The following is a 27,516-nucleotide window of genomic DNA, read 5'->3' on the forward strand; positions in this document are numbered from 1 at the left end:
TCGCATTGTCAATAATATATAATATTGGCAAAAGATGATGTAATCTTCCCAAGAAAGTGTCCTGTAAGTGGGAGAAATCATATTTCATTGGAGTATTAGAATTAAAACAGACAGAGCAATGCCACTTAAATTTCCTGCATTCATGGGGGCTGGGGATATAGCTCAGCACTATAAAAATAGCCATAGTTGGTACAGTGCTTGCCTCTCATGTACAAAGCCCTGGGTTCAATCCCCAGCACCACCACACACACGCACACACACAAAAAATTCTTTTATGCATTTTCATTTTATTTTAGCAGAGAGATTATTTACCTTGTTCAAAATAGTTACAGATTAACAAGATTCTGGTCTGTTTTATTTATTTTTGTTCCCTTGCTTAAACCAATTATATAATTATTATCAAAATGTATTTTTAAGTATGCAAAGCAGTGTGGCCATCATGGAAGTGTTAGGGATTCCAGTCACACAGAACTGAGGGGAAGGAAGAGTCTGGATTCAGGAAGCAGCAAGTGGTGCCTGCCTTGTTTCAGAGACATGTCTTCTAATATTTTAATTAGAGTATAAACTCTGATAAACGGGACTCACTTTCTCTTGATTAATTTGTAGACCCTTTTCAGTGAATTTTCACTGTGACTTCCTTAATTTCAAGAGCTCTCTTTCTCTGTCTTAAGCAGTCAAAACCTGCTTACTTATGCATTTAAAACTTGCACAATGACTTATTTGCCAACTGATATTGAAGGCCTATTATGCTCATTACGTACAAGCCATGCAGCCAGTTCTGTTAATACAATGATGGACACAATTCATAGTTTCTTTCCACAAAGAGTTTTTGGCTTAGTCAAAGTTATTAAATGCTTAATAAATGTTGGTCTGGATGAACAAATTAAGAAATGAAAGAAGCCACCTCAACAATCAGAACCACCATAGAATGGCTATTTTTAAAATCAGTGCATTATGAGAAATTACATTAGAAAGCCAAATAATAAAAATGAGATTACAGGGCTGGATATAGCTCAGTTGCTAGAATGCTTGCCTTGCATGCACAAGGCCCTGGGTTTGGTCCTCAGCACCAAAAGGAAAAAAAAATAAGATTACAAAGTCAAGATAATATTTTAATTAGAGTATTAACTCTGATAAACCAGACTCAGATCAAAGATTCACCTCCTCCTGACTCTGGGAATCTAGGCTGTTACTTGTCCTGTTCGGTCCTTATTCTTCCTTTCTGACATGGATAATGATATTGTGCTCATTTCCTCATTTCAGCCAATTTTTAACCAAATGATTTTTAAGTACTTGTTCCTTTATTATTTAAAAGACAAAACCTTATAAGCTATATACCACAGTCTCTGCACTCAGGGACCTTACAATTTGAAGTGGATGAGAAAATCTTAGCAAACAATGACAATGAATGTGATTTATATTTTCATGCTGGTCTTTGGACATTTTATTCTCAGATCCATATCTTGCCCTTCCTTCTGTTCTTTATTGTCTGGGGCTAACCCTGAAGACTGTGGTTTCTAGGCTTCCTTGTCTATTGATTGCTAGATAGATTCAGCCCACTGGAGTTACTGGTGGGCATTGGAGAAAGAGAGAAAAAGAAAATCAGAGTGTTTCCCTCTTTCTGACTGAGCAGAGAAATATCAAACAGTATCTGTGTCTCCTTCATGGCTCCCTCCTCAACCAGGTGACCCCCCAAGCCTTGGAAATAACAACTCTCTCTTTTTTTTCCTCGATACCAGGGATAGTATTGGCTTCCTGTTATTCTTAATCTCTGGGTGGCTTCCCAGTTTCTTGTTTGGCCCCTCAATTCTTCCATCACTAGTTTAATGAATTATATCTATTAAATTCATTCCTTTTTGTATAAACATCATATCTCTTTCCTTAGTACTGTTTGATAAAGCTCTAATAAGAGTGGTAGAAAGAAACACTATATTAGAAGTAGTCAACAAAGTTGACCCAATACAGAAAAATGTAGGCTAAAATCTTAGTATGAATAGAAATCTATCCAAGAAGACGAAAAATATTCTAGATAGTGTGCAAGGGAAGAGAAAATGAGGCACATTTTAGGATCTAAAGATATGGCCAACTAGAAGATGAAGTACAAGAGAGAGAGAAAGGAAGAAAAGGCAAGGATACCAGGAAGACTTGCAAGCTTTGAGGATTCTGAACCCAAGCTGATTGGATGACAAAACATTGGAATGGCATATTCATTTGTGTTTTATGAAGTCAGTGGTTGCATTATGTAGAATTGTTTGGAAAGGAGAGGGGGAACCATTTAGAAGACTATGGCAGATGATGGTGTATTCTGAGCAGATTGATGGCACGAGTCATGGAGAAAAGTGAACTCATGTGAGATAAATGGGTAAGAGTTAGGTCTACATGGCTTGGAAATTGACAGGCAGTAGGAGACAAGGTTGAGGAAGCAGTTAGGATTGTTGGCAAGACTCAAAATAAGGCATCCAGGTAGATGGAAGCCAGCAAAAGGAAATACCAGAAGAGGAAGAGTTCTATGGTTATGCTTGAGGTCCAGGTGGATCTCTCCAAGAGCCAGGTATGCAGGAAATATGTGGAGTTCAGGAGGCAAATATGAACCAGAGAAGCTGATTAGAATTGTCCATCCACAGAGAGTCATGGAAGTTACTTATGCCACTAAAGTGGACTGTAAGGTGAATAGGATTAGGAGAACAGAAGAGCCCATTCCAGTCCAAAGAAATACCCACATGTAGAGGGAGGAAAGAGGAAGAGGATGAAAAAGAAACAAAGTGAACAGAGAATAAGAAGAAAGTGAGAAAATTAGATCCTATGACGATCAAGGGAAAGGATTGTTTCAGAAAGGAGGGAGAGACCAACAGTTTTGGAAATGTTCATTGTATGCACTGAAACACGTCATTTGGTGACCCTGTAAGAGGAATTTCAATAGTGGGGGGGAGAGAAATAAGATGGAGGTAGGTTCAGGTGTAAGTATGAAGGGAAAATTGAGATAGTGGATATAAATAAGATTTTTTTTCCCAAAAAAATAGGCTAAGGATGAAGAGGAAGTTGGAAGTATCTGGAGAGAGAATTAGGGATTGTGGGGGATCTTTTTTACAGTGAAAAATAATTGATGTCACTTAAATTGTATGGAAAGGATTTGGCAAAGAAGAAGAAAATAATAAGGGGATAATGGATGAGGCTGAATTTGTGAGGACTGAGACCCCAAGCACAGGGGGAGGAATCTGCCAGAGATAGCAATGGGGACAAATGGAAATAATAAGTGTAGTGAAGATGAGTTTGCTGCTCTGGTGGTTGGGCATGGAGTACGTTCCTTTTTGATGGTTACTATTTTCTCTTTGAGTAAAAATATCATCTGCTGTGTGTGGGAAGTGGGAACTCAAGTGTTTGAGAAGAAAGGAGAGATTTGCTATGGACTTTTGGGGAAATTATAGATAAGACTTATTAATAGTTGTTAGAATTTTAAAATCTGCATGCAGGGCTTGGGTTCTATTTTTTAAGGAAATATTAGCAGCTTGACTTTTTGCTTGCCTTATATTCCTTTAAAACTCCCTAGAGTGCACAGTCATCCTTTGACCACTAGATGGAAGCAGGATGTTCTGTGCTAAAATGCTGACTTGCCTTGTTCCTTTACCAGTGGATTATGGATTGATAAAATGAGTAATGAACTCCTTGGTATGAATCAAGACAAAGAAAATATAAATAACATATCTCTTAACTTTGCAGTTTATAGGGCATAGAAAAACTGATGCCACAAAAACCTTCGCAAATAGATGATTTGCTTTCACACTAAGTATAATGTTCATAATATACCATCCCTTCCAAATCTTTGCCTTAAAAATGCTAATCAGTTGGCACTCAAGAGATCATTTACATAGTCAGAATAGAGCTTTTAGCTTAGCATTTTATCTTAAAATAAACCAGAAATTACATTGCCCTGGATGTCAGTGTGGTGCATATGACCAGAATGCTGTGAAAACAACTGCTAAAAGGCAAATGACACATAGAAACTGAACCTATTAGTCAACGGTTGTTGGATAAAGGTCTATGTGCCCTGGGATAACTGAAATGCAAGATATTATTCTGAATCTGCTTTTTTAAATTCCTGCAAATAACTTTGTGTAAGTTGAAGTGGTTCAAGGAAATCAGTGAGTCTGTGGAGTTTGTAGTCACTGGTTCATGGTTCAGAGTGTGAATGGTGTGGTGGTAGGGAAGGGAGATCATAAAGTGTCTTTTCTGCTACTCTTAACTCTTTATGCACATTGCCATGCTTTAGCATCAGATGAAAAAACTAAAAAACACATACAAAATTTAATCAAGTTAAGAATATAGACATTCTTTTTTCAGGGGGGGGGACAGGCACCAGAATTGAACCTAGTAGTGCTTAACCATTAAGCCACATCCCTAGTCCATGTAATACTTTTACACCTAAAAGATGATACATAATGCCAAATTTATAAAGTAATATGTAAAATAATAACTACTTTTTGTTTCTGATTTGACATTTTATGGGTTGCATACTAATTAACTAAAATCTGTCCCACCAAAAAGTCTAAATAGAGCATGAATGTCTACAATTGGCTCTGGAAGTTATGTAGATTTTGCTTTCATGTTTTTAAAACACCTCCAACAGAAGAGAAAATAGGGAGAGAGATTAAGTAGAACACAGAAGTATTTACATGTTCATCTAATGGAGTTTGATCCTGTTTAAATGATGCTTATCAGAAGCTCTACTCTAGTAATATCTTCTAGGGATGTTGTTATTGTTCTAATGTTTTGGGGAATCTTTTTTGAATTTACCTTCAAAGCCGATGCTACACATGTTTTTAATTCTATGATGGAAAATCTCCATCTGCTAAAGGTAGATTTGGTTCTATGAAGCTGCCAAAAGTCCTTTGGCATTATGTGTGATTATTAAAGAGGATGATCTACTTAACTAATGCTATTTGAGGTCAAAATGAGAAGCAACTGTCAAGAGGCTGTCTTGTGCACACCGGACATGGCCTGTAATGACAGTTTCCCCAGATATAACCCAATGTCCTGGGTCTTAACAGCATTAACTCTTTATTCATTCAGAAAACAAGCTCAATTTATCCATTGGAAAAAACAATCATTTAGGCCAGGTGTGATGGCACATGCCTATAATCCTAGCTGAAGGAGGTAATGGCAATTTGAGGTTATTCTGGGCAACTCAGCAAAACCCTGTTAAAATATAGCTCAGTGGTAGAGCACCACTAGGTTCAATGCTCAGAAAAAAAAAAAAAAGAAAAAGAAAAGTAATCACATAGGAAACACCAGCTTGAATTTGCGTGATACATATGTCTAAAATATCACTTTATAGGTAGTTTACTAACTACTTAAAATGAATGTAAACAAAATCATCGCTATGTTATATTTAATGTCTATGTAATACTTTTACACCTAAAAGATGATACATCATTTAACATATATGCATATAGCACAGTGACCAAATTAAAAGCTTTGAGTTATTTTTCATTGAAAATTTCCATATTATTCTTCAAAACAACTCCTTCTGTTATATTAGAAACCAAAACTGGCAAATTGTACTAGATCAGATATTTAGTTATTGGGTCTTCTGTCTTTAAACTATCCATGGGGATTCATTTATAACTAGTGCATACTCAACTATGTGGACATGGAGGTGAAGATAGTAACAAAATACCATTTTAAAAATCACTGCTCTGGGGCTGGAGTTTAGATCAGCGGACAACACTTGCTTAGCAGATGTAAAGCCCTGGGCTTTTACCCAACACAGCAAAAAAAAAAAAAAAAAAAAAAAAGAGAAAAAATCACTGCTGTTAATTTTATTTTCTATTACTTTAAACATTTATAGCCATTTAAGATAAATTAATTATATTATGAGGTAGAAGGAAATGTTATATTTTTCAGAGTTATTTATGTCTTCTTTTTACATATATGTAAATAAATATGTTGGCATATATAAGCAGTATAATTCCCAAACTATGAACTTTTCTCTAATGAAATTAAAGCATTTGATTAAGACTAGATTTAATCTCAGCTCATTTGTTGCAAGAAAGTACTGCTTGAAAACTTATCTTTTGTCCAATGTGTTATTATTTATTTATTTTGCATGAAGTCAAATATTTTTGACTACATCAGTTGGTATTATCTATGTCATGTGGACAGTCTTCCTAAATTCTCATTGTCTTTAAAAAAAGATTAATTGCAACAGGATATATATATACATACACACATACATACACACACACACACATACATACATATTCTGGCAGTTCTGTCTGTATAGAATTTCATGACATATAAACATTGGGAACAAAGTTATCAAAAACTTTAGGCTTGTTACCATAAACCAAACAAACAATGCATGTCAATACCATTGGCAACGCATTTCCTGACACAAACTCAATATGTTTCTTGAGTGCATGAAAAATGTACTATTGAATAATTCTTCCTTCACTAAAATTGACTATGTGTATTGATCTTGTTTTAAACTCAGGTTTGTATTAGCAAATGAGCACATTTTTTTCATACTATGTAGATACTCTTTGATACATAACAAATAAGGAAATTTAACAGCAAATGGAATTCAAAGTAAGTGCTTTTTAGTGTTGAGATAATTGCTAGAAACGGTAGGTAAATTCCAAAGAAACCAGGGTGTATTCTCTAGTCATGGTGCTATTTTTATGAGAATTCAACCAAGTGATAACAGATTCCTTCTTTCACAACTCCATCTCACATGAAACGTCTTTTCAAGTCAAATGCTTATGGAAGCCAGCAGGAAATGTATCTAAGTTTGGTAATTTGCTTGGGACTTGTCAAACAAGAACACCTGCCTCCTCCGGAGATTGCCCATACTTTGTTCCTATTTGAAGGACTCCGTGTTTTAGACCTTGTCAATAAAAAAAAAAGTACTAATTTCAACTTTCCTATGATATTTTCCATGTGCTTTAAATGCTATATGAAAAGAAAAAGCTAACCATGTATTGGGTAAGCTCAGGCTTGATGCTTCCTATGTGATCCCAGGACTAAGTCACCCACTCCATCCTACATTTCTTTTAAGCCATAGCATTTACCTTTGGTTTCCTCTGTGTAAATATCATATTCCAATTTATTCAGAGCCATGAATGTTGTGATTAGGATGTGGTTTGTCCCCGGGTTTTATGTGCTGGGAACTTAATAGTATAAGATCTTTTAAGAGGTAGAGCTTAATAAAAGGCAATTAGGTTATTGAGGGTGCTGCCCTCTGAATGAATGAATCCTGGTCTCTTTAAGTTAGTCCTCATGAAAGTAGATTATTATAAAAGAAAATGTTAGATCTTCTTCACTCTCTGTCTTCCTATCTCAGGGTATGATTTCTTTCTCACATATACACTTCCTGATGTGATGTCATCCACCCATTAGGCTGTTACCAAAGCTCAGCAAATGCTATGACTTTGCACCTCCAAAGCTGTCGGCTAAATAAATATTCTTTATAAAGTATCAAGCTTTAGATATTTTGTTATAATAATGGAAAAAGTGAACTAGTGCAATAGGCTAAGCCCAAAGTCTTTAGCCAATGCCTGGTTTTGTTTCTAATAGGCTGAATTTGGTTAGTGCTCACTGTATGTATGTGTTGTAATTTCATTAATATGAAATGAATACCTGTCAATCAAAAATAAAATACAATAAAAAACTATAATCGCCAAGTGGCTTCCTTAATTTTCCCACTAATGCTTTCAAAATAAATAGTCTACTTCTAAGACAATGTACCCTAGCTTTTATGAATTTCTAAGCTATATAGTCAGATTCATATGTTCCATGTGAAGACAGTATCATTAAAGAAAGGCACTATAGAGTGGGTATAGGTACTTTACTATTTGATCTCAAATAGTTTGGTCTTATTGTTAAGAATAGACTACATTCTCAGTACTGTCCCAATTAACCACCCAAGAAATGCTGACAGCTTTTTCTTTTCTGTATTTTCCTTTTAATTTCCAGACTCAGTTCACTGTTTTTCTCCCCATTGCCTGTTTTCTATCACCTTTGTTTTCAAAAGGTCAAGAGGAATAAAGGCACAGCCGGGGCATCTGCTCTGCTTTGGTAACAGCCTAATGGTCACTTCTCAGTTGACAAGGGTTATTGCTTAGAATAGAGGAGGGCAAATACGTAAGCAAGGATTAAATACCAAATATATCCACTCTGCCAATACGCATTTGTGGTTTGAAAAGCACACTTCATTGAATAATTTAAAATATGCTTGTACCATCTGTTCCCTTGAGGATTAACATTGTCCATGATAGCAAAATAATCACATGTTAAATAAATCCTAGATATTGCAATCTATTATTCATAATAGCAATGACATTGGTAATTCTGATGACCTAGCCTTTTCTCTCTCCATGTAATTGCACCATTGATTTTCCCATATTTGAAAGAGAACAACAGAGTACATGCTTTTTCCTAAATGGAACATGCAGTTCAGGAATCTGTCATTTCTTTTATGGAAATAAAAAATAAAATGCCAACATGTGCCATCTTTGAAAGTAACATTATGTTAACCTTTGGATAAAATATTTGCCATTTTAACTTCTTTTTTGATAAGAGAAAAAGATTTTTTCTCTTTTTTCATGAGAGCAATGATCAGACTATCATATTCATATTCTAGCAACTATGTAAGCAATTTGTTTTGGGGACTTTTTTGGGGGGATATTGGGGATTGAACCCGGGGATACCTAACCACTGAGCCATATCCCCAGACCCTTTTATTTTTTATTTTGAGACAGGATCTCACTAAGTCACTTAGGTCTCACTAAATTGCAGACACTGGCTTTGAATTTACAACTCTCCTGCTTGGCCTCCTAAGCCTCTGGGATTACAGATGTGTTCCACTGTGTCTGGATTGTTTTAAGGATTCTGTTGTCTGCTTGGAAGGAAAGACACAGAGCAAGAGTCTCCATATAAACAGAATGAGTTTACATCAGGATGGATATTGATTTTGCTTTCACTAAACTCTTGTAACATTTTGTGTTTGAACCACACATTATGTATTGTTTGACATTCACTGCAAATTTATTCATATATTTAAGTCTTTTCTTCTCAAAAAATACGGTAAACTTGCTAAGAACAAGAGGTCATTTCATTTTCTTGTGTCTCTCAAAGTTTCTTACTGTTCTGAAATTTTTTTAAGGGCAATATGCTGACCAAATGATTAATTTTCTTTGATGGAGTAAAACATCTGGAAAAGGTTAAAACATGGAAGGAAGAACAAAGATAAATAAAAGAAAAAGAAGCATTGCTTCTGTTAGCATTTTTCAAGATGGTGCTGGCCAACAACTTTTTCTACCTACACTTAATTCAGGTGAACCCCTATGGCAGGATAGTATGTGTAGAAGGGTCCTTGAAGACATTTTTTTTAATTTTTGCAAGGTATCTGCCAATGTCTCTTGTGGTATAATTGTATATATAATAACCACATAGGCAGATTGAAACTGTAGTTTAATATGTTTGTTATCAATTGAACAATATAAAAAGAATACCAAATAAGGATTAAATGTTTGCCTAGATGGTAGATTATTCATCCAAGTGATAAAAGAGCATGGAAAGAGGGGAGATTAAATATAATGGTATGCAAAGTCAGTGTCAACAGTTATTTCTATTTGCTAATAAAAATTATTTTGCTAATAAAAATTTCTGTTGCTAATAAAAAAAGTTTCAAGTTCACAATCAAGATGGTGGGGGCCTATGCGACACAGTACATGAGTTTAGAACAAGTGGAAGATTCTACCATAACCCTCATTCATATATAAATGGTGAACATAGAGACATGAAGCTATCTCTCTCTAGTCTGGTTAATCATATCATACCTGAGATATTGGATTAATTTCATATACTATGCTTTAAGAGAAATGTACAAGCAGGGATTTTTCCAGAAGTATGTTTTCAGGATGGAGAAGCATTTGGAATTTCTGAAATACTAGTAACAGTCAAAAGATCTGAGACTATGTGGTCAAATAACAAGAAAGACAAGGTCTGTTTAGATAATCACAGGGTTGTCGTAAGAATTGGCCTTGGTTTCAGTTACACCAGGCCTAAGATCAAGGGTTAGAGCCTTCAGGAAGGTGAAATTTATTTTGGTATTAAGAACTCTTCATATTTAGATTTCTTAGGGATGATCTTGATGTCCCATAAAGCTAGTTGTTCCTCATGACATGGACACATACTTGTGAATTTAGCCTTCCTTGATATATGAACGTGCACTTCCAATCACTTCCAATCAATCTTTCAACCAGGAGACTCTTATTACATAAGAAGTTCTTAGCATATTGCTTCATGGGACAACTAAATGCTCAATTGACTTTTTATCTATAATTTGTATTGGTAGTGACTAGTCCATGAATTTGTAACTGATTATTTGTCTGAGGGGAATAAGGAAAGATATTTAAAAATTTTAAAAACTGTTTAAAATTTTAGCACCTGCTTCTGTTGCTAAATAATTAAGGTAGTTAATAAGGGCTTATGCTACTTACAACTGATTTACTCTTAATTTATGTTTTCTGTAATTGTCTTTACATTCTCTGTTACCTAGATTTGGTATTAAATCATCAAATGTAACAGGAAAACTCTAAGTAACTGCTATATCAAAGTTGCTTATATTAAATTATCTAGTGACTAACATAGAAATAGTTCATCAACAAAGGAATGAATCATTACAGAAAAAAAAAGAAAAAACAAACAAACAAAAACTCCCTTCCATCAATTAAGAGAGTTGCTTCAGTGGAGGAACTTGTAAAATCTTTTTTTCTTCTTTTGGTACCAGGGATTAAACCTGGGAACACTTATTCCTCAGCCACGTCCTCAACCCCTTTTTACATTTTGTTTAGAGACACAGTCTTCCTGAGTTACTTAGAGCCTCACTAAGTTGCTGAATTTGGGTTTGAATTCTTGATCCTCCTGCTTTAGTCTCCCAAGCCACCGAGATTATAGGCATATGCCACCACAATTGATATAAAATCTTAATAATAGGTAAATTCTAGGTCATGTTAGCTTTATTGGATATATATTTTTCTTAACGGACAGATTTTCAGTCTTTTAGGATTGCAGCTAATATGTGTTCATTCACTTATTTATTCAATGAATATTGTACTGAATCTAGACATGGTAATTCACCTGCTCAGGGCTGAGGCAAGAAGATCACAACTTTGAGGCCAACCTGTGCGATTTAGTGAGACAAGATAAAATTAAAAGGCCTGAGGGTGTGGCTCAATGGTAGAGTATTTGCCTAACATGCATGAGGCCCTAAGTTCAGTACCCAGTACTGTAAACAAAACAATGCCAATGCCTGCACCTGTGCCTGCACCTGCTCCTGCACCTCTAGTCTTCTCCCTTTTTTGAGTTATTCATTGCAGGAAGACCCCCGTTAAGATATCCCCCTAAGCCCTAAACCCAAGGCAGGGAGTCAATCCATCTTCCCATCTCTGTCCTCAAACACCCTGTGCCCTTTTAATTTTTTTTCTAAATGGGATTTGTGTCATCTACTTCTTGTGTGCATATATCGCCTGTTATATTTTCTCCATTCCATTATTATCACTCCTATGTATTTTACCTACCCATATGTCCACCTTCCTGTCTCTGCTGGAATGTCACGTTCCATGAAAGCAGGAACATCTGGTTGTTTTATTTGCTACTGGATTCCCAACACCAAAAATAGTAAGTAGGTAAATATTTGTTGAATGAGTACATTAAGCTTAGGTATCAGGGAAACCTGGGCTACAAAGATGTAATTTCTCCCACCTGGTTACCTAAGCCTTTCATTGCAGTGTTGGGCTGTGAATCAAGACACTTGCGCTTATACCAACATCTTCATGCATGAGCTCTCTATTACTAATTATTCAGGAATTCTGTTGAATAAACTCAGGGACCTAAAAGTGAGTGACAGTGACAGTTTATTAAAGATTCTTCATTGTTCTATCATTTGAATGCAGAGAGATGATTTTTGTATTTTCTAAATTTAAGAGACCATCCAGGTTAATATGTGCCTGCCTAATCTCCATGAGTATCACACTTAGAAATTTCATTTATATTTTTCTAGAAAATACTAGACTATTACTAAATATTTATTCTAGAAAATACTAGAATACTAGATTTATACTAGATAATAAATTTCTGATTTACTCATAAGTTTTCCTGTTATCTGTTTTTTTCCCTCAAAAATATTTATTATGCAGGATCAAGAAGAGCTGAGGTAATGAGATAGATTCAGAGAAGCCACAATGAGTAAGATTCTGTCTTTACCTTTGAACTTCCTTCAGCCAAGTGGCTGAGGCAACCGTGTAAATGTGCAGCTCTAAAGGCAGATGATAATCAAATAAGTTATAATCTAAACAATGATGCTTTTGAAAGTAAAAGGAGGTGCTATATCATAATTATACCAGTACAATAGCTTTATACTATTTAGCAAAACTGAAAATTAGAGTTCTCTATTTTAAAAAGTCAGTGGAAATAAAATACAAATGAAAGTCTTTTTTTAACAAAAAATGCGTACAATGTATAGAACTATATAGGCATTGCTTCACTATCTGTAGAGCAATTACTAGGCACTGTGCGGAATTCAAAGACAGATAACCATGAACTTTGCCACCTGTGGTTTATAGTCCATTGTAGAAGACAGAACATTAAAAGTACCACAGAAGGCAGAAAATTATGGTGAAGGCTAACTATAAGCTTGATAGGATATTGGTCAACCACAAGTTTTCAAACAGGACCATTGCTGGTGTGCCATATTTTATTCCTATCTCACACATTGTCAAATGAAGTCAGTTCTGTCATGAACCATGAATTTAAATTAATTATATCTCTCTATATATTTTTTTCTAAATGAAATTTGTGTCATCTACTTCTTGTGTGCATACAAAGTACATGCTCAACTAATGCTGGCTGGCTGGCTGGTGTGGTAGAAAATTAATAAACATATTTGTAAATATTACCTTCAACCATATACAGAGCAACATTTGCCAAAAATACTTTCTCTTTGCTCAACCAGCTAGTTGACAAAGTCCAAACTTATAGCATGATTACTTTTTATCTTGTGCTTTTACAATGATACAATTTGGCTATTTGGAAATAAATGTGAAGTGTTTTAATTCTTTCCACTGGCTCCTACAGTGGGGAATTATTCTGCAAGTGAACATTGGCAACATTTCATAACTTGGCGAGTAGACTGTGCTTTTTATGTATGAAAGTGTGGGAAGTGGTGTAGGACATCTGTTGAAGAAGTCATGTTGTCAAAGCCTGTTGTGTACATTAAACTCATTTGTTTCCATTTCCATACATTCTAAAGCAAAATGTCACTCCATTTAACATTCAAACAGCTGAAACAGAGCTTGGAGACATGAATTGCGTGGGCCTACTTGAAACTTCAATGAATGAGCATCGTTTTATTCAGTTGGCTTTATTGCTTCTTTAGTTTTACCTAAACTTTGGATATATGATAGTTTGTTGAAATAAGATTATTAGTAGTCGTGGGCTTCTGTTGGATGTGAGAATAGAAGCCAACATGATTTCTTACCCCTGTTACACAGTACTGGCATCAGACCTCCATTTCTGCTCCTGTTTAACAAAACGGAGAACACAGTTTAGTGATTTCTTGCTTTGTGAACTACTTCTTATGAGGCTTTTAAGACAGTGTCCATCTGGTCTTCTTAACTGCAGTAGGTTAGTGAACTTGATTTCATGTGGTCAACATATTTCCCAGCGGCTTCCGAGGAATTGGAAGTTAACAAGATAAAATAAGATCATGAGGGGCTGGGATTGTAGCTCAGCGGTAGAACAATCACCTAGCGCATGCAAGGCACTAGGGTTGATCCTCAGCATCACATAAAAATAAATCAATAAAATAAAGTTATTGTGTCCAACTACAACTCAAAAATAAACATTTTTAAAAATAAAGGTGTATGTGTGTATATACAACTAATAAACACACACACACACACACACACACACACACACACACACACATATATATATATGATTATGAGAGATATTGCCTTCAAGAGAACTGTATTAGAATATTAGAAAGAGGACAAAACTTATAAAAGACAATGATTCATCTTCCCTAACTTCATTCATCCTAAATTTGCCTTCTCATAAAACTGAAGGACTTGATAGACATAACCCAGTTATCCTTGTTATAAAGTCCAGTTAGGCTTGCTGACCAGCTGATTAATAGAACCTTATGTTCTTTACTTCTAAAAGGCATTCAGTTGAGTCTCAAATGCTCTACAACCACGGATTAAGTAATATCAACACATTTCTTAAGAAACTGTTAATACACCAGAATGTGAAAATCCCCCACTAGAATGGAACATTATTTTCAATCAGTAAAGATTCGTATGAGGACAAAAGTTTTTCAAGTCCTTGGAAAAATACCAAGGGAAAAATTTCAACATCATCACTGATGACATTTACCTGGACTGGGTATTCCAAATATTATTTAAGCCTATGTTAAGAAAACCTACATATTTTAACTGTTTTGGAAAACATTGCCATAATATTTGTGGTCATTAAACTTTCATCTGTGTTCATGGCATTTCATTCTTATGGTAGCCATTGTGTGCAAGACTGTGTGCAGTGAGACTGCAGTGTTTATGAGAACGTTATCAGAGTATTCTGATGAATGAATAAAAGTAAGCAATCTTTCATAGAAGATAGTTTATTAATTAATAAATTTTTAATTTGTTAATGTGTTCTCAAAACAGAGCATGATACTATGTTTATTCAAATGGTAAAATAACTAATTTAATGATTTTGATTTATTAAACTGAAATTGTCAGTCTAGCCAGGCACATCCCCATATCCTCCAACTAATATCCATACCATCCCTCACTCCCTGAAGAAAGACATTATTCCTATGTTCCAGTGGCTATTCTTGGCAAGATAGTCCTGTTCAGGACATGTGCTGAATAAGGCCACCACTTGCGATACTTAAAATTTTAATTTTTATTCTGTGGAGAGTAATTGGGGAGGGAATTAAGGGAAAAGTAAAGCAGCTCTTGCACTTCAAGCTACTTTAATGATCAAGTGTGACTTCAGGAGCTGGAATGACAAAGTCCAATAAGGCAGGACTTCTGCTCCCAAGGAACTCTAATGTCATTGGAAAGAGTTAGAAATATGTGGACAGCTATGACTGTGTTCAAGGATCGTATGCAGATGGGAAGATAAATGAGAGGCATCTAAATAAAACTGAGCAATGCAGAATGGTTTTTAGCAAAGGTAAAACTTAAGAGTGCCAGCCAGAGGAGAGAGAAAAGTGTCATAGAAGGAGGCCTTATCGTTTTTAAATACTTCATGGTGTGAAAGAGCAGGCTGTTCTCAGAGAGGCCACAGCTAGGTGTTACTTGGGGGCAGATACAAGAGATGAATGGAGAGCAGGGGCATACAGAATTCGTGTTGGATTTAGAAATGTACGACTTGAACTTTATCACCGCAGTTATTGAATGATTGCAAGCAAGAGCCTCATGTGTTCACACTTCGATTTTAAAATGGTCATGGCAGTCAAATAAAAGATTTGAGGAGGAAAAACTGGAAGTGTTAACTCTGGGCAAACTATGAAAAAAAGATAAATAGAAGAACTATTAAGGAAAGTGCATTATATAGACAGGCAAAACATATAGTGTGGTCTCTAGAGCCAGATTAACTAGTTCCTAACTCTGACTCCACCACCTAAATCCAGCATGACTGGAGTATTTATAATAGGGTACAACTCATACAGTTTTATGAAGAATTACATGGGTTTATTTCTGCTATCCACAGTGCTTAGCACATAGAAAGCACGAGATCAGTGCTGTTATTCATCATGGCTATTAATACTATTACTAATATTATTCATATTTGTGAGACTTGTGGTCTGATTAGCAATGATAGTCAAACTGAATGATGATAGGACCAGAAAAATGTGGGTTGGGAAGGTGGGGGAAAAGTTGATGTGAGTCACACAATCAATGCTTGAATTAGGTACCTGTGAGAGTTCCAAATGGAATTTTCTCATTAGCACTTTATGGTAACAACAGAAAGAAGTGCGCTCTGGATACAGAGGTAGGAGTTTTTAGGCACTTAAGGGTATGTCAAGCCCATAATTGGGTGTCATGAGCAGGAAGTTTGGAGGTCAGCATCAAGAAGAACCTAGAGAACTAAAGTCAAATTTTAATCCCAGTAGCAGTTGTTTTCCAGTCCAGGGGTTTCGAGAAGAAGAACAAACAAGACTGGGGAGAGGGAGTCCTCCCAAGTCACAAGACAGGGGAAATGATTCAGTTGGTTCTTGTACCCTGATGTGGCTGTGAACTGATGATGTCCTCCTGTCCTAAAGAAGATTCTCCAGCTTTAAAAATTGCCACCAGGGCTAGAGAAAAGCTACAGGCTGAAAGAATCTTCTTTAGTAAATAATATCACAATTAGAAGAAAAATTCTACAATTGTTATCAATTGCTTTTGGTTACTACTATGAGCATCACAAGAGTATGCTCCAGAAAAATGGATGTTCCAGATGCCTTCATGTGATTTCTGCCTTTGTTTTAATGTTCTCAAGAGTTTAAAGTCATGGGGATGGTAAGTGAAATTTGTGCTGGACCTGTGCCTCTCTGCCACAGAAATCGTAGAATGCAACACCCCACAAATAATAGGTGGGTAATCCTGGTCATTCTTAGGTATAAACTCTGTTTCAACATAAATCTGTTACAGACTGTAGTTCTAAGCTTTAGGTGAGATTATGTTCTCCGTGTTTTGTTATTTTCCCAAAGGTAACGTCCTCCCTCTCTTCTGTATAACCCCCAGAAACACGGAGTTGTTTAAGATAGGAACATTCAGTTTTCCCTTTTAGGCACTACCTGCTAATTGGCCAGAGTTCTCACAACTTCTAGATTCTTGGCAGGTTGGATTGTTACAGTAATCCTTTCTCATCCCAATTTAAGTACAAGTAATCCCCAGGAGTCCTTGCCAGTCTCATGGTAAATCATTGAAGAGGTACATGCAAAAAAACGTCCCTGCTAAGAAAATCCATGAATTTTCCCACCAGAGGACACATATTTCTCTTCCACAGAGCTTGATGTCTTCAGTTTCTGACTGTTAACACCTTTTAGGAAATTCTCATACAAAGCAGTTCCTATCCTCTACCATTGGACAAAGACTCCTAAATCAGATTGTTTTATTGTGCCATTGTCCTTAGGATTCCAACATGGAGGAGTAGGCCCCAAGGGCCTCTTAAACTCAAAAACACTTAATCACCTAGACATACATCACAATTAGTTGGCAATCATTAGTATTACCTCCATTTGTTAAAATGAGTGATGTTTCTCCAATTATGAAATATTATTCTGATTAAGACAAATATATTGAAGAGTGACAACATAGTGGGAACTCCCTCCATATTTAATCTCTTCCTAATTATGCAAATTAGGAAAAATTATTTACTAACTATGCTTTCCATGGAGCATCCTCCCATTTGAGGAGACTCCAGACTTTGTCTACACACACCCGTGTAAAACCTTTATAAGTCATGCACTTATGTCCCAATATTTTTCAGTTTGGATAGCCTGTCCTTACCTTTGTAGGCCCCTTAAACAACAGTTTAATTTTAGCAAGAAACCATATGAAATCACTAGGCATTTTGGAAATTTAGTAACTTATTTTTATGCTATAAAGAAACGAACTTGAATATCAGTAAATAGTATTGTCAGGAGGGTGGGGGAAATTGACATCTTCCTACATGGCTTTGAGAATATAGACTGCTACAGCTTATCTATTAAAGGGGAAAATGTACACAATTTATTATCAAGCAATCCATTTTCAGAAATATTTGTTTCAGAACATTTATCAGTAAGAATATATTTTAAAATGTGTTTATTATTTATAGAAGTCCAACATGTTAATCTAAAGGATGAGTTGAAATAACTATATAGCCATTCTATGGAATTTCATATAATGTTTTTAAATAACACCATATATATATATAGAGAGAGAGAGAGACTGAAAATTGTCTATTATTTATTTTAAGTAAGCCAAAAAGATATTATATAAGATTGTCTTTAGTAGTATCCCACTTCACAAAAAAGAGGAATACACACACACACACACACACACACATCTATTGTGTGTATGTATGTGTATATTTGTGTATGTGTGGTAGAATAAACATAAAGAAAAACAACCAGTACATTTATTTATATACCTCTGTGTTGTTTGAGATGTCTGAGATCATGGCCAGGCATAGTGGCATATGCCTGTTGTCCCAGCCGCTCAGAAAACACAGGCAGAAATCCGACTTGAACCAGGAATTTGAGGTCAGCCTCAGCAGGCAGCCAAGTGAGACCTGTCTCTTAAAAAAAAAATCATTATAAAACTGAATAAACAAACACACACACACATACAAACAAAAATAGAAAGTTGTTATTGGATAGAAATGTTTACTGTCAAAAGAAAAACTGCTTACCTTTTCAAACTTAAAAATTTCTGAATTTAAATTGTGTCTGCTGTTTAAATCCAAGCCATGTCTGAATTTGGCCACTACAGAATAAAATATGTTTTCTTTCAAGATACGTTATGTTTGGCCAGTTCTCAGGACTCTTAAATAAATTGGCTGTGTATATTCAAATTCTGAAAAAAAAAACCCTCATTTTTCAAATATCACAATTCCCCTGTGCAGTACTATGAAGTCCTGCTGTCTAGAGGTCATACACCGGGTTTGAATGGTTTTGTTGCTATAACTAGAAAAGAGAAAAAGAAACGGGACTAATTAAAGCTGTAACATTGTCTTCAGATTCTGATGCCTCCAGTGGAATGATTTGCTATCATTTCTGATCTATTATTAGTCTTTCACTACTATAAAATAATGGCTTACAAAGAATTAGCAAACAATTTGCTGTTAGTTTTTCAATAGATCATCTATTGAGAGAATGTTTCTGATGAAAACAAAAAAATCAGTATTGAGTTGAAGTATTAGTACATGTAAGCCTTTGCTTACAGATTTTATGTTACCAAGAAGCTGAATTCAGTTCTATTGTGAACAGTAATTTATGAATAAGAACCCACAAGTTTTTAACCAGAAAATTGGAAAACTATCCATAATCATTTCCATGTGCCCATTTTATTTCCCAAGTATTTATAATCAGTTTAGCAAACAACCACCGGCGCCCTGCTTTGAAGATATAGCAAATAACTGATCATTCCTTCCTATCAGCTGCATGCTTGGTGATAAATAAATAACTGATTTCTCAACCACTATTACATTAGGTCGACATCCTTTAAGACATATGAAAATGAATTAAAACCTCGTTTTCTGCCCAGAGATTTGGTCTGAGTGGAAGTAGGCTTTTGTGGAGCTACAGAATTTCTACTTCATTTGCTCAGCCAATAATTGGCTGGAGCACAGCTCTGGTTAGAAATAAGCAACAAGCTTCCTGTATTCATGAACAGAAAACAAGGTAGTGCATGTAGCCTCTGAGAAACACTCGTTTACTTTTGAAGAAAAGAAGCACCCGGCAACCAGTGAGCAGCATATGTCTGAAATCCATTATCTGACACACTCTTTCCAGCCTTCCTTCCCAGGAATGCTGGGCTGACTACTAAGATTTGCTTTTACTTCCTGCCTTGTGGATAAAATGAGTTTGCCAACCAGCTGTGAGCACCTAACGCTGGGGAAGGTGGCTAGATTCCGAAGCGCTTATATTCATGGATCGCCTTATGCAATCAACAAGCCAATTGATATTAAGCCTCAGAGGAGACGGTAACTGCTTTCCTTTCCTCTAGTTGTTTGTCAGTGAAAATGTGTTCTGTTACCTTTTGGTAACAGCTTTGGAAGTCTGCTGAGCTGGGAGGGTCAGGGTGAGAGGTTAGTTGTTAAATTCAGTATACTGGATAGTTGGGAAAAAATTAACCTAAGAGGCAAGCTGAAAAATATTCTCAGTTTACTATTTAGGAAAAGCTAATCCGGTTTCAAGGTCTGTAGATTTGAAGAATTTGAGAGATTGCTAGTGCTAACATTACCACCAGAGTCATCCATGACGAAAATTTGAAAGAGGATTTAGTCAAGTAATGGACATGTTTATTAGCAACACTTAGTACCAGATGCCCAGTAGCTCTTAATCTCTTTCCTTCGATGCCAATGTGATCTCAATATGCTCCAATTCCACAAAAAGCATTTGTTTTCATGTGGTTACGCCAGAAAAGGGCAATATATTTTTTTCTATGAAGAAGTTGTCATTTCCAGATCAGTGTTCCAGAATTCTGCTAACTCATACTCTCCACCCCCGGCACACATACCACATACACATAAACATATACAGGCAAACTCAGGTTACATAATTAGGAATTTCAAAGCTGAGATCATTGTTTTTAATACAGGGAAAAGAGGATATATATACTTGTTAGATCCTTTCTACCATCCAATATTTTTAACATGGTGTCAGAATAATGACGATGTGTTTCACTAATGTGTCCAAAAATTATCCCTCAATTTTGGTTTCAAACAAAGCCCTCATACTCAGCATTTAACAATGAGCTTCAGAAGCATTTTATGAAGATCTTATCTTTTCTCTGTGAAAATGCCAGTTCTCCCTAGTTTTATGAACTCCCATAATAAAATTCCAAAATTTTGAAGGTAATGTATTTTACATGAAGAGTATCATTACTGACTTATTCTTCTGCTTTTTGTTTTTAATCTCACACACACACACACACACACACAATACATATTTTGCCAAATTTGTATTTTAAATGTGAAGGAACTTTTAGACATTTGAGTGATTTAAAAAAAAATCCCTACACCTTCAGAAATGCCTTGGGCTTAGTTACTCAACTATAATATTTTTTTTTTCTGATTTGATGAGAATCAACTTTTTTCTTTCAGTAAGGAGAAATGTTTGTTTTTTCACCACAATATCAAGGCTTTTATGTCTAGCTCTATCGCCATTTCGGTTTATAACAGACTGGCAGCTACAATCAACTATTTTAGGGTGCATTCAGCAAAATGTGTCCTGAGACACATTTTGGCATGACACATACCTGGCATTTCTCAATTGTTGCCAGTTACCTCACTCCATGCTCCAGTTAGTGGAAATGATAATAAAAACCTCACGAATTGCCAAATCCATGTGTAAATGCTATGTACCTGTTTCTTCATATATATTTTTTCAATTTAAAAATAATTACCTTTACTGTAGAAGTCAGTTGACTTACTTTAATATAAGCTGATGTACAGTGCAAATACCGAGGAAATTTCATACTTATTCCAGATTAGTTTTAAAATTTAGATTCACAATATATTTCACAAGAAAATTATTTTGAAAGTATTTTGTAGCACAGACCTGGGAATTTGTAAAAATACAAAATCTAACTTTTCTTTTCGTGTGCTGCATTGCTTATACTTAGCAAATGAATCCATTAAATGACTTTTGTGTGTGCAGAAGATGTGAAACTTAAATCACTCTATCTAGAGCTTCTCCATGGGCATATAAATTTGTGATGATAGCAATGGTTAACCGTGAAGGACAAGTCACAAAGAAGACCAAATTATAGATTATGTCTTTTATTGTATAATTCATTTTCTACATCACAAAACTTAAGACCTAAACTTTTTCTTCTTAGTTTGATGAGCAAATTGCACACCTGAAATGGCAGTGTTTCATCATCCTAGAGTCACTAAAATCTACCCAAATTAACTGGTTACATTTTCATGATGACTCATCTGAGATGTATCTAAAACAGTGCAGTTATGTTTATTTTTACGGATTCGTGGCTGTGTTTTTTGACAGTAAGAAAATTGCTTTTCTAATTACAAAAATAAATGTGAGGAAGGAAAAAAGGAATGGAAAACTGTAAGACAGGATGGAAAGAAAAAAAGAAGGGAGGGAACAAAGAGAAAGAAAAGCATCTAAAGAAGAAAAGCCATATGTTGTTTTGACCCTCTCAATGAAGCATAAGATTTTTGTGAAAAAAAAAAAAAAAGAATCTGGCTATTCATTATAATCCATGGGGAGAATAAAGTGGAAAATCTAATATATAAATGCAAAGAGAGCTCAATTTAAATCCAAGTATACCCTTATAAAATAATAATTAATTGAAAGAACAGCATGTTTGTCTTGGAACACAGGGAAATAATTTCCAAATTGAAAATCAGCTGTATTAGAAGAATGGCCACATGGCCGTTTAATAGTTCTCATTTTTTTTTTCTTTTGAGAGTGACAATGAAGACTTGAACAAAGCAGTTAAACTGCTAAATCTTAATTAGGCTCCAAGATGAAGAAAATGACAGTCCTGCCATCTGTGATATGATTCTCTGTATTTATGATTTTAAAAAATGTTTCTTTTAATCTTTTGTAGCCTCCACAGATTCTAGAGCTCCATTTTTACACCCAAAGAAATATAATTATTTTGTTTTAATTTGATAAAACATTGATGTTCTCATTTTAATACCTTAGATTGAAAAATCAGATTTAATCTTCTGGAAGATTCTCACACAAGTGGGCTCTAGGGTTTTTGAGTATGAGGGTTGGGTCTTCTTCATTGTTGCTTTGCCAGTGCCCAGCAGAGAGCCCAGTACAGATCACAAAAGAAATGCTCAAAAAGCATGAATAAAAAAAATAGAAAAGTTCACGTTATATATTTTGGCAAAGACACATGTATCTGTTCCTGGATGCCACCTTATGGAGCTTTTGGAAGACTTTTGCCTGTGTTCTTCTTTTGGATTAGTTGAATTCCCCTTGTTATTTCCACATAGAAGCTGCATGTAGCACTGACTTGAAGCCAGTGGCTCAAGTGGCTGGCATCACTCATTCTGTTTTTAAGAGGTCAGTAAGGAGGATCTGAAATTCAATTCTGTATTCAGAAAGAGAGAAGGGCAGGGGAGAGGAGAGGGGGACTTCAAGTGGTAGAAAGGAGGAGAAAAAGCATTGTGGGAGGAAACGGGGAAATTTCTAGAGGGGAATAATAATATAACTATGAGAAATCTGATAGAAGTGCCAAAGTTTATAAAATCAGTCACCAAAACTCTGGAACATAAGCCCGGGTTCTGTTTGCCCTGCCATGATGTAGAACTTGCATTTCTTTAAAAAAAAAAAAAAAATCAAAATGGAAAATAAAAACCAGGAAGAACAAAGAGGTGAGACAGGAGTTGCTAGGCCCCAGTGGTGGAAAAGCATTGTGTTATTGGACTTTGTTTTTCACAACCTCACCTAGCACTGTGGCTCCCTACTTGGCTCCCCCCTGATGTCTTGGAGGCTTGTCTGTGCTTTCAGCTGACTGAGGAGGCCATGTACCCTCCATGCTCCCTTTTGCTAGAAATGATACTTCTTGTATAAAGTCTTCGGCCTCCATTTTTCTGATCTTCTGGGTAGGCTTGCACTCCTATCATCATAGAAAAGTAGGTTACAAAAAGCCAGAAAATAAGAACAACTACTATGAATTTGAGTATATAACCACTAAGTTGTCTCCTTGGGGAGAGATTCCTAAGTTGTGCAGTTAGATTCCTTGCAATCCTCAAGTTATTTATTTGAAAGGACATATTAATTTGATAGGGCTGTCATAACACAATGCCACAGACTGGGTGGCTTAAAAATAACAATGTATTTTTTTTTTTATAGTTTTAAAGACTGGAAGTCTAAAAGCAAGCTGTCTCGGGGTTTGGTTTGTTGGAGGTCTCTCTCATTGGCTTGTGGATGATCATCCTGTCAAATGATCCTCACACGGTCTTTCTCTTCTGCACACTCACCTCTGTTGTCCCTTTGTGCTTGCATATTTCCTTCTCTTATAAGAACATCAAAACAAATTGCACTAGGGACCATTCTAACAGTTTCATTTTAACTTCATCATCTCTTTAAAGTCCCTAGGTCAACATGGTCACATTCTGAGGTCCTGGAGTTAGGGTTTCAAGATCTTAGAGAAGATGCCATTTAGCATAGAACAAACTGTCCATAGAGATTATGTACTAGTAATAACCAGGGAGCAAGATGGGAATAAGACCGATTCCCAAATAATTGGTGTCCTCATATTAATGAAAATGGATTTAATAATGATTGTGAGCCTTCAGCAAGCAGACACTGCAGAACACAGAATAGTAGTTCCCATTCCCTGTACCAAAGGAAAACAAGTATACATTGCAGATGATAAATCATCAAATCTCATCATTTTAATTTAGACTCATAATAACCATGCAAACAGGACTGAGACCCATGTTTACTTTTGTTCAGTCTTTTGTTGGGGGAAACAGAAAAAGGGGTGAAGTCACTAACTTAATTATCTGTGTAACCAGTGGTTCTCAACTGGGGTGATTTTACCCCATAACCTGAAACGCAGTGCACCTCTGGAAATTCTAGAGACATTTTTGATTGTCATGAGTTAGGGTGGGATTAATTGTCTAATGGTATCAAGAGCAGAGAACAGAGGGATGCTGGTAAATATCCTATAGGGTACAGGAAACTTTCCTCAGCAAAGAAGTATTTGACCCAATATGTCAACAGTGCTGAGATTGAGAAAACAATTTGTTATATAACAAATTGGACTGGGGAGTGTCTCAGTGCTCTTTGAAGACCTTATTTATATCCTGATGATTGACACAGTTTATGCATTCATGAAAATACTTTTATCTTTCTTCAATAACCGCTAAATAATGCTTTCTTAACGTGGTTAAAAATAGAAAACTGCCACACTTTTAAAATATTCTAAAATATTCAGTAAATTCTTCTGATTTGCCTGAATTATCAGCTTTATTGCATTTTCAGAACTTGTCTTCTTTTAGTAGAGGTACAACTGAGATTTCATTAAGGAAAACTGAATAAACAATCTAATACATTCTGTTAATTGTAGGCTAGATGCTAAACTTTGATCACTCTTCAAAGGGAGATTAAAAAATATTGAGCAAAGATGCACAGAAGATAATGTGTATTACGTGACAGTTCCATTGGTCTGGTATGTGAGGCTCACCTGTCTTATGCCTGTGTTCATGGGACCATTCATGCAAATGCATGAGCCACAGTTATTTTCATCATAACAAGCTCATCCTAAGAGTAAAGAATAAATTTTATAAAGGGGAAATCTTGGGGGGTGGGGGGTGGGATGAACATTCCTCCTTTGATGGTAGACTCTTCATTTCACTTTAAATAAAACTTCTAATTACCTTTAATCCTCCCTACATCTGGATCAAGATTAATGGCAGTACCAATTCTAACTGGAATGGACATCCCATTCTCCTCTTAATGTTGGAGTTGTTTGTTTCATTGCCTATTGCCAAATATTCTCTGGAGGACACAAACTCAATATATTTGGAATTAAAATCCTACCCATGTCCTTGGCAATCCAAGTCACAGACTCTGAAGTGAGTATCCCCTCCCACAGTCTGAGCACTCTACAGCCAACTGACTGCAGATACGTTCTTCCTGCTTATGCCCTTCCATCCCCATGCTGCCCTCATCCTCTCCTGCATGAAAGACTGCTAACCTCCTAACTGGCCTCTTTATGCTATTGTCATCTTCTTCCTAACCGTCACCCACAGGTAGATTTTCTGTACTGTCTCATGACAATTCCATGCTTTCACTACCACCTTTTCCTTGTCTACAAAAAAAAAAATCTAAATTTAAAAGGACCATGATCTACTCCTTCTACTTCTCTGTCCTTGTCAATTGCCCTTTGTCATTGATATATACTATATGTTTTAGTATAAGGAGTGGCATAATGGAAACAAATATTTTTGTAAGAAGAACCTGACAATAGCATGCAAAAAATTAGAATGGAAAAGACCAATAGAAGCAAGTAGTGGAAAATCCTGATGGGGGACAACTTTACTGTTATAAAAATATGTGAGTGCGGGCTGAGGCTGTAGCTCTGTGGTAGAACACTTGGTTAGCACTTGTGAGTCCCTGGATTCAATCCTCAGCACCACATAAAAAATAAAAAATAAATAGAATGAAGATATTGTGAAAAAAAATCTTTAAAAGAATATGTGGTTACATTTGTGAGAACTGCTCAAAAGGAGACCAGTGCCCCAAATGAGGATAGGAATAGGTGCTTAATATAGTCTGAACATTTGGAGAGTGTTTCCCTGGCAATAATTGAGGTTTGAGGATGAGAAGCAATGTGCTCTACCAAAAGTCCTGCAAAGGAAGCTCTAATGTGAATGTTAAAAGAACTGAAAGGGTAAAATGTATGAAGTATAACAAGGATGGAGGAGAGGGGCAAAAAGAAAGTACAGAAGATAGAGAAGGGAGCATTTAATAATTTTTTAAAAATTTTTAATTCTTCATTTTGAGGAGCATCAAGGGATTATTAGATTTACTAATTTATTCCTTAGCAGTACAATTTTTTGTTTCTAAATTTATGTTTTTTAAATGATAGTAGAATGTACTGTGACATATTATACATATATGGAGTTTAACTTCTCGTTCTTCTGGTTGTACATGATGTGAATTACATTGGTCATATAATCCTATATTTGCACATAGGATAGTAATGTCCAATTCATTCTATTATCATTCCTAATTTCATTCCTTTCCCTTCCCTTCATTCCCCTTTGTCTTATCCAATGTACCTCTATTCTTCCCCGGTGATTAGTATCTGCATATCAGAGAAAATATTTAGCTTTTGGTGTTTGGGAATTGGCTTATTTCACTTAGCACAATAGTCTCCAGTTCCATCCATTTACCAGAAAATGCCATAATTTCATTCTTCTTTAAGGCTGAGTAATATTCACTTGTGTGTATATATACCACATTTTCTTTATCCATTCATCTGTTGAAGGGCACCTAGGTTGGTTCCATAGTTTATCTCTTTTGAATCGAGATGCTATAAATATTGATGTGGCTATATCATTTTAGTAGCTGATTTTAGGTCCTTTGGGTATAAACCAAGGAGTAGGATAACTGGGTCAAATGGTGTATGGACTCCATTACAGGAGTTCATCTCCATATAGCTTTCTAGAATGGTTGCTCCATTTTACAGTCCCACCAGTAATATGTATGAGTTTAGCTTTTCCCCAACATTCTCACCAGCATTTATTGTTACTTGTATTCTTGATAATTGTCATTCTGACTAGAGTGAGATGAAATCAGTGAAGTTTTAATTTTGGCAGTGGAATTTAAAAACATTTTCTTTGTGTCTTATTTAATAATTGAAGGTTTTAAAACATTGAAATAAGAAGTATGTGCCAGGCATGGAGATGGACTCCTGTAATCCCATAGGCTTAGAAGGCTGAGACAGGAGGATTGTGATTCAAAACAGCCTCAGCAACTTAGCAAAGCCTAAGTAGCATAGTGAGATCCTATCTCAAAATAAAAACTAAAAAAAACTGAAGGAAGATGTAGCTCAGTGGTAAAACATCTTTCGTTCAATCTCCAGTACCCACCCCCCCAAAAAAGAAAGAAAAAGAAAAAAAAAGAAATATGCATTATTATCCATCTGAAGTTGTAAAAAAGTAAATTTTTAATCCATTCTCAATAGTTAGAGATTTTGTTCTTTTGCTTCAGTTCAGCCACCCATCACCCAATTAAACATCCTCCTTTGCTAAAAGGAA

The 27,516-nt window shown here is 35.7% G+C and overlaps 1 protein-coding gene across 10 annotated transcripts in view; it reads left to right on the forward strand.

Annotated features, from left to right (window-relative positions):
- Pde4d (phosphodiesterase 4D) overlaps positions 1 to 27,516 on the forward strand; it is a 1,337,035-nt gene that overhangs the window by 944,618 nt on the left and 364,901 nt on the right. Inside the window, exon 1 of one of the 10 annotated variants that reach the window (XM_078016233.1) lies at positions 19,522 to 19,743. The exons of the other annotated variants lie outside the window; for them this stretch is intronic. Within the exon in view, the coding sequence (XP_077872359.1) occupies positions 19,619 to 19,743 (125 nt within the window). The 5' untranslated portion in view covers positions 19,522 to 19,618. Of the gene's footprint in view, positions 1 to 19,521; positions 19,744 to 27,516 lie in introns of those variants that run through there. 10 annotated transcript variants of the gene reach the window in all.

The sequence above is a fragment of the Ictidomys tridecemlineatus genome, chromosome 1, assembly GCF_052094955.1.
Source record: "Ictidomys tridecemlineatus isolate mIctTri1 chromosome 1, mIctTri1.hap1, whole genome shotgun sequence".
In the NCBI taxonomy this organism is placed as follows: Eukaryota; Metazoa; Chordata; class Mammalia; order Rodentia; family Sciuridae; genus Ictidomys; species Ictidomys tridecemlineatus.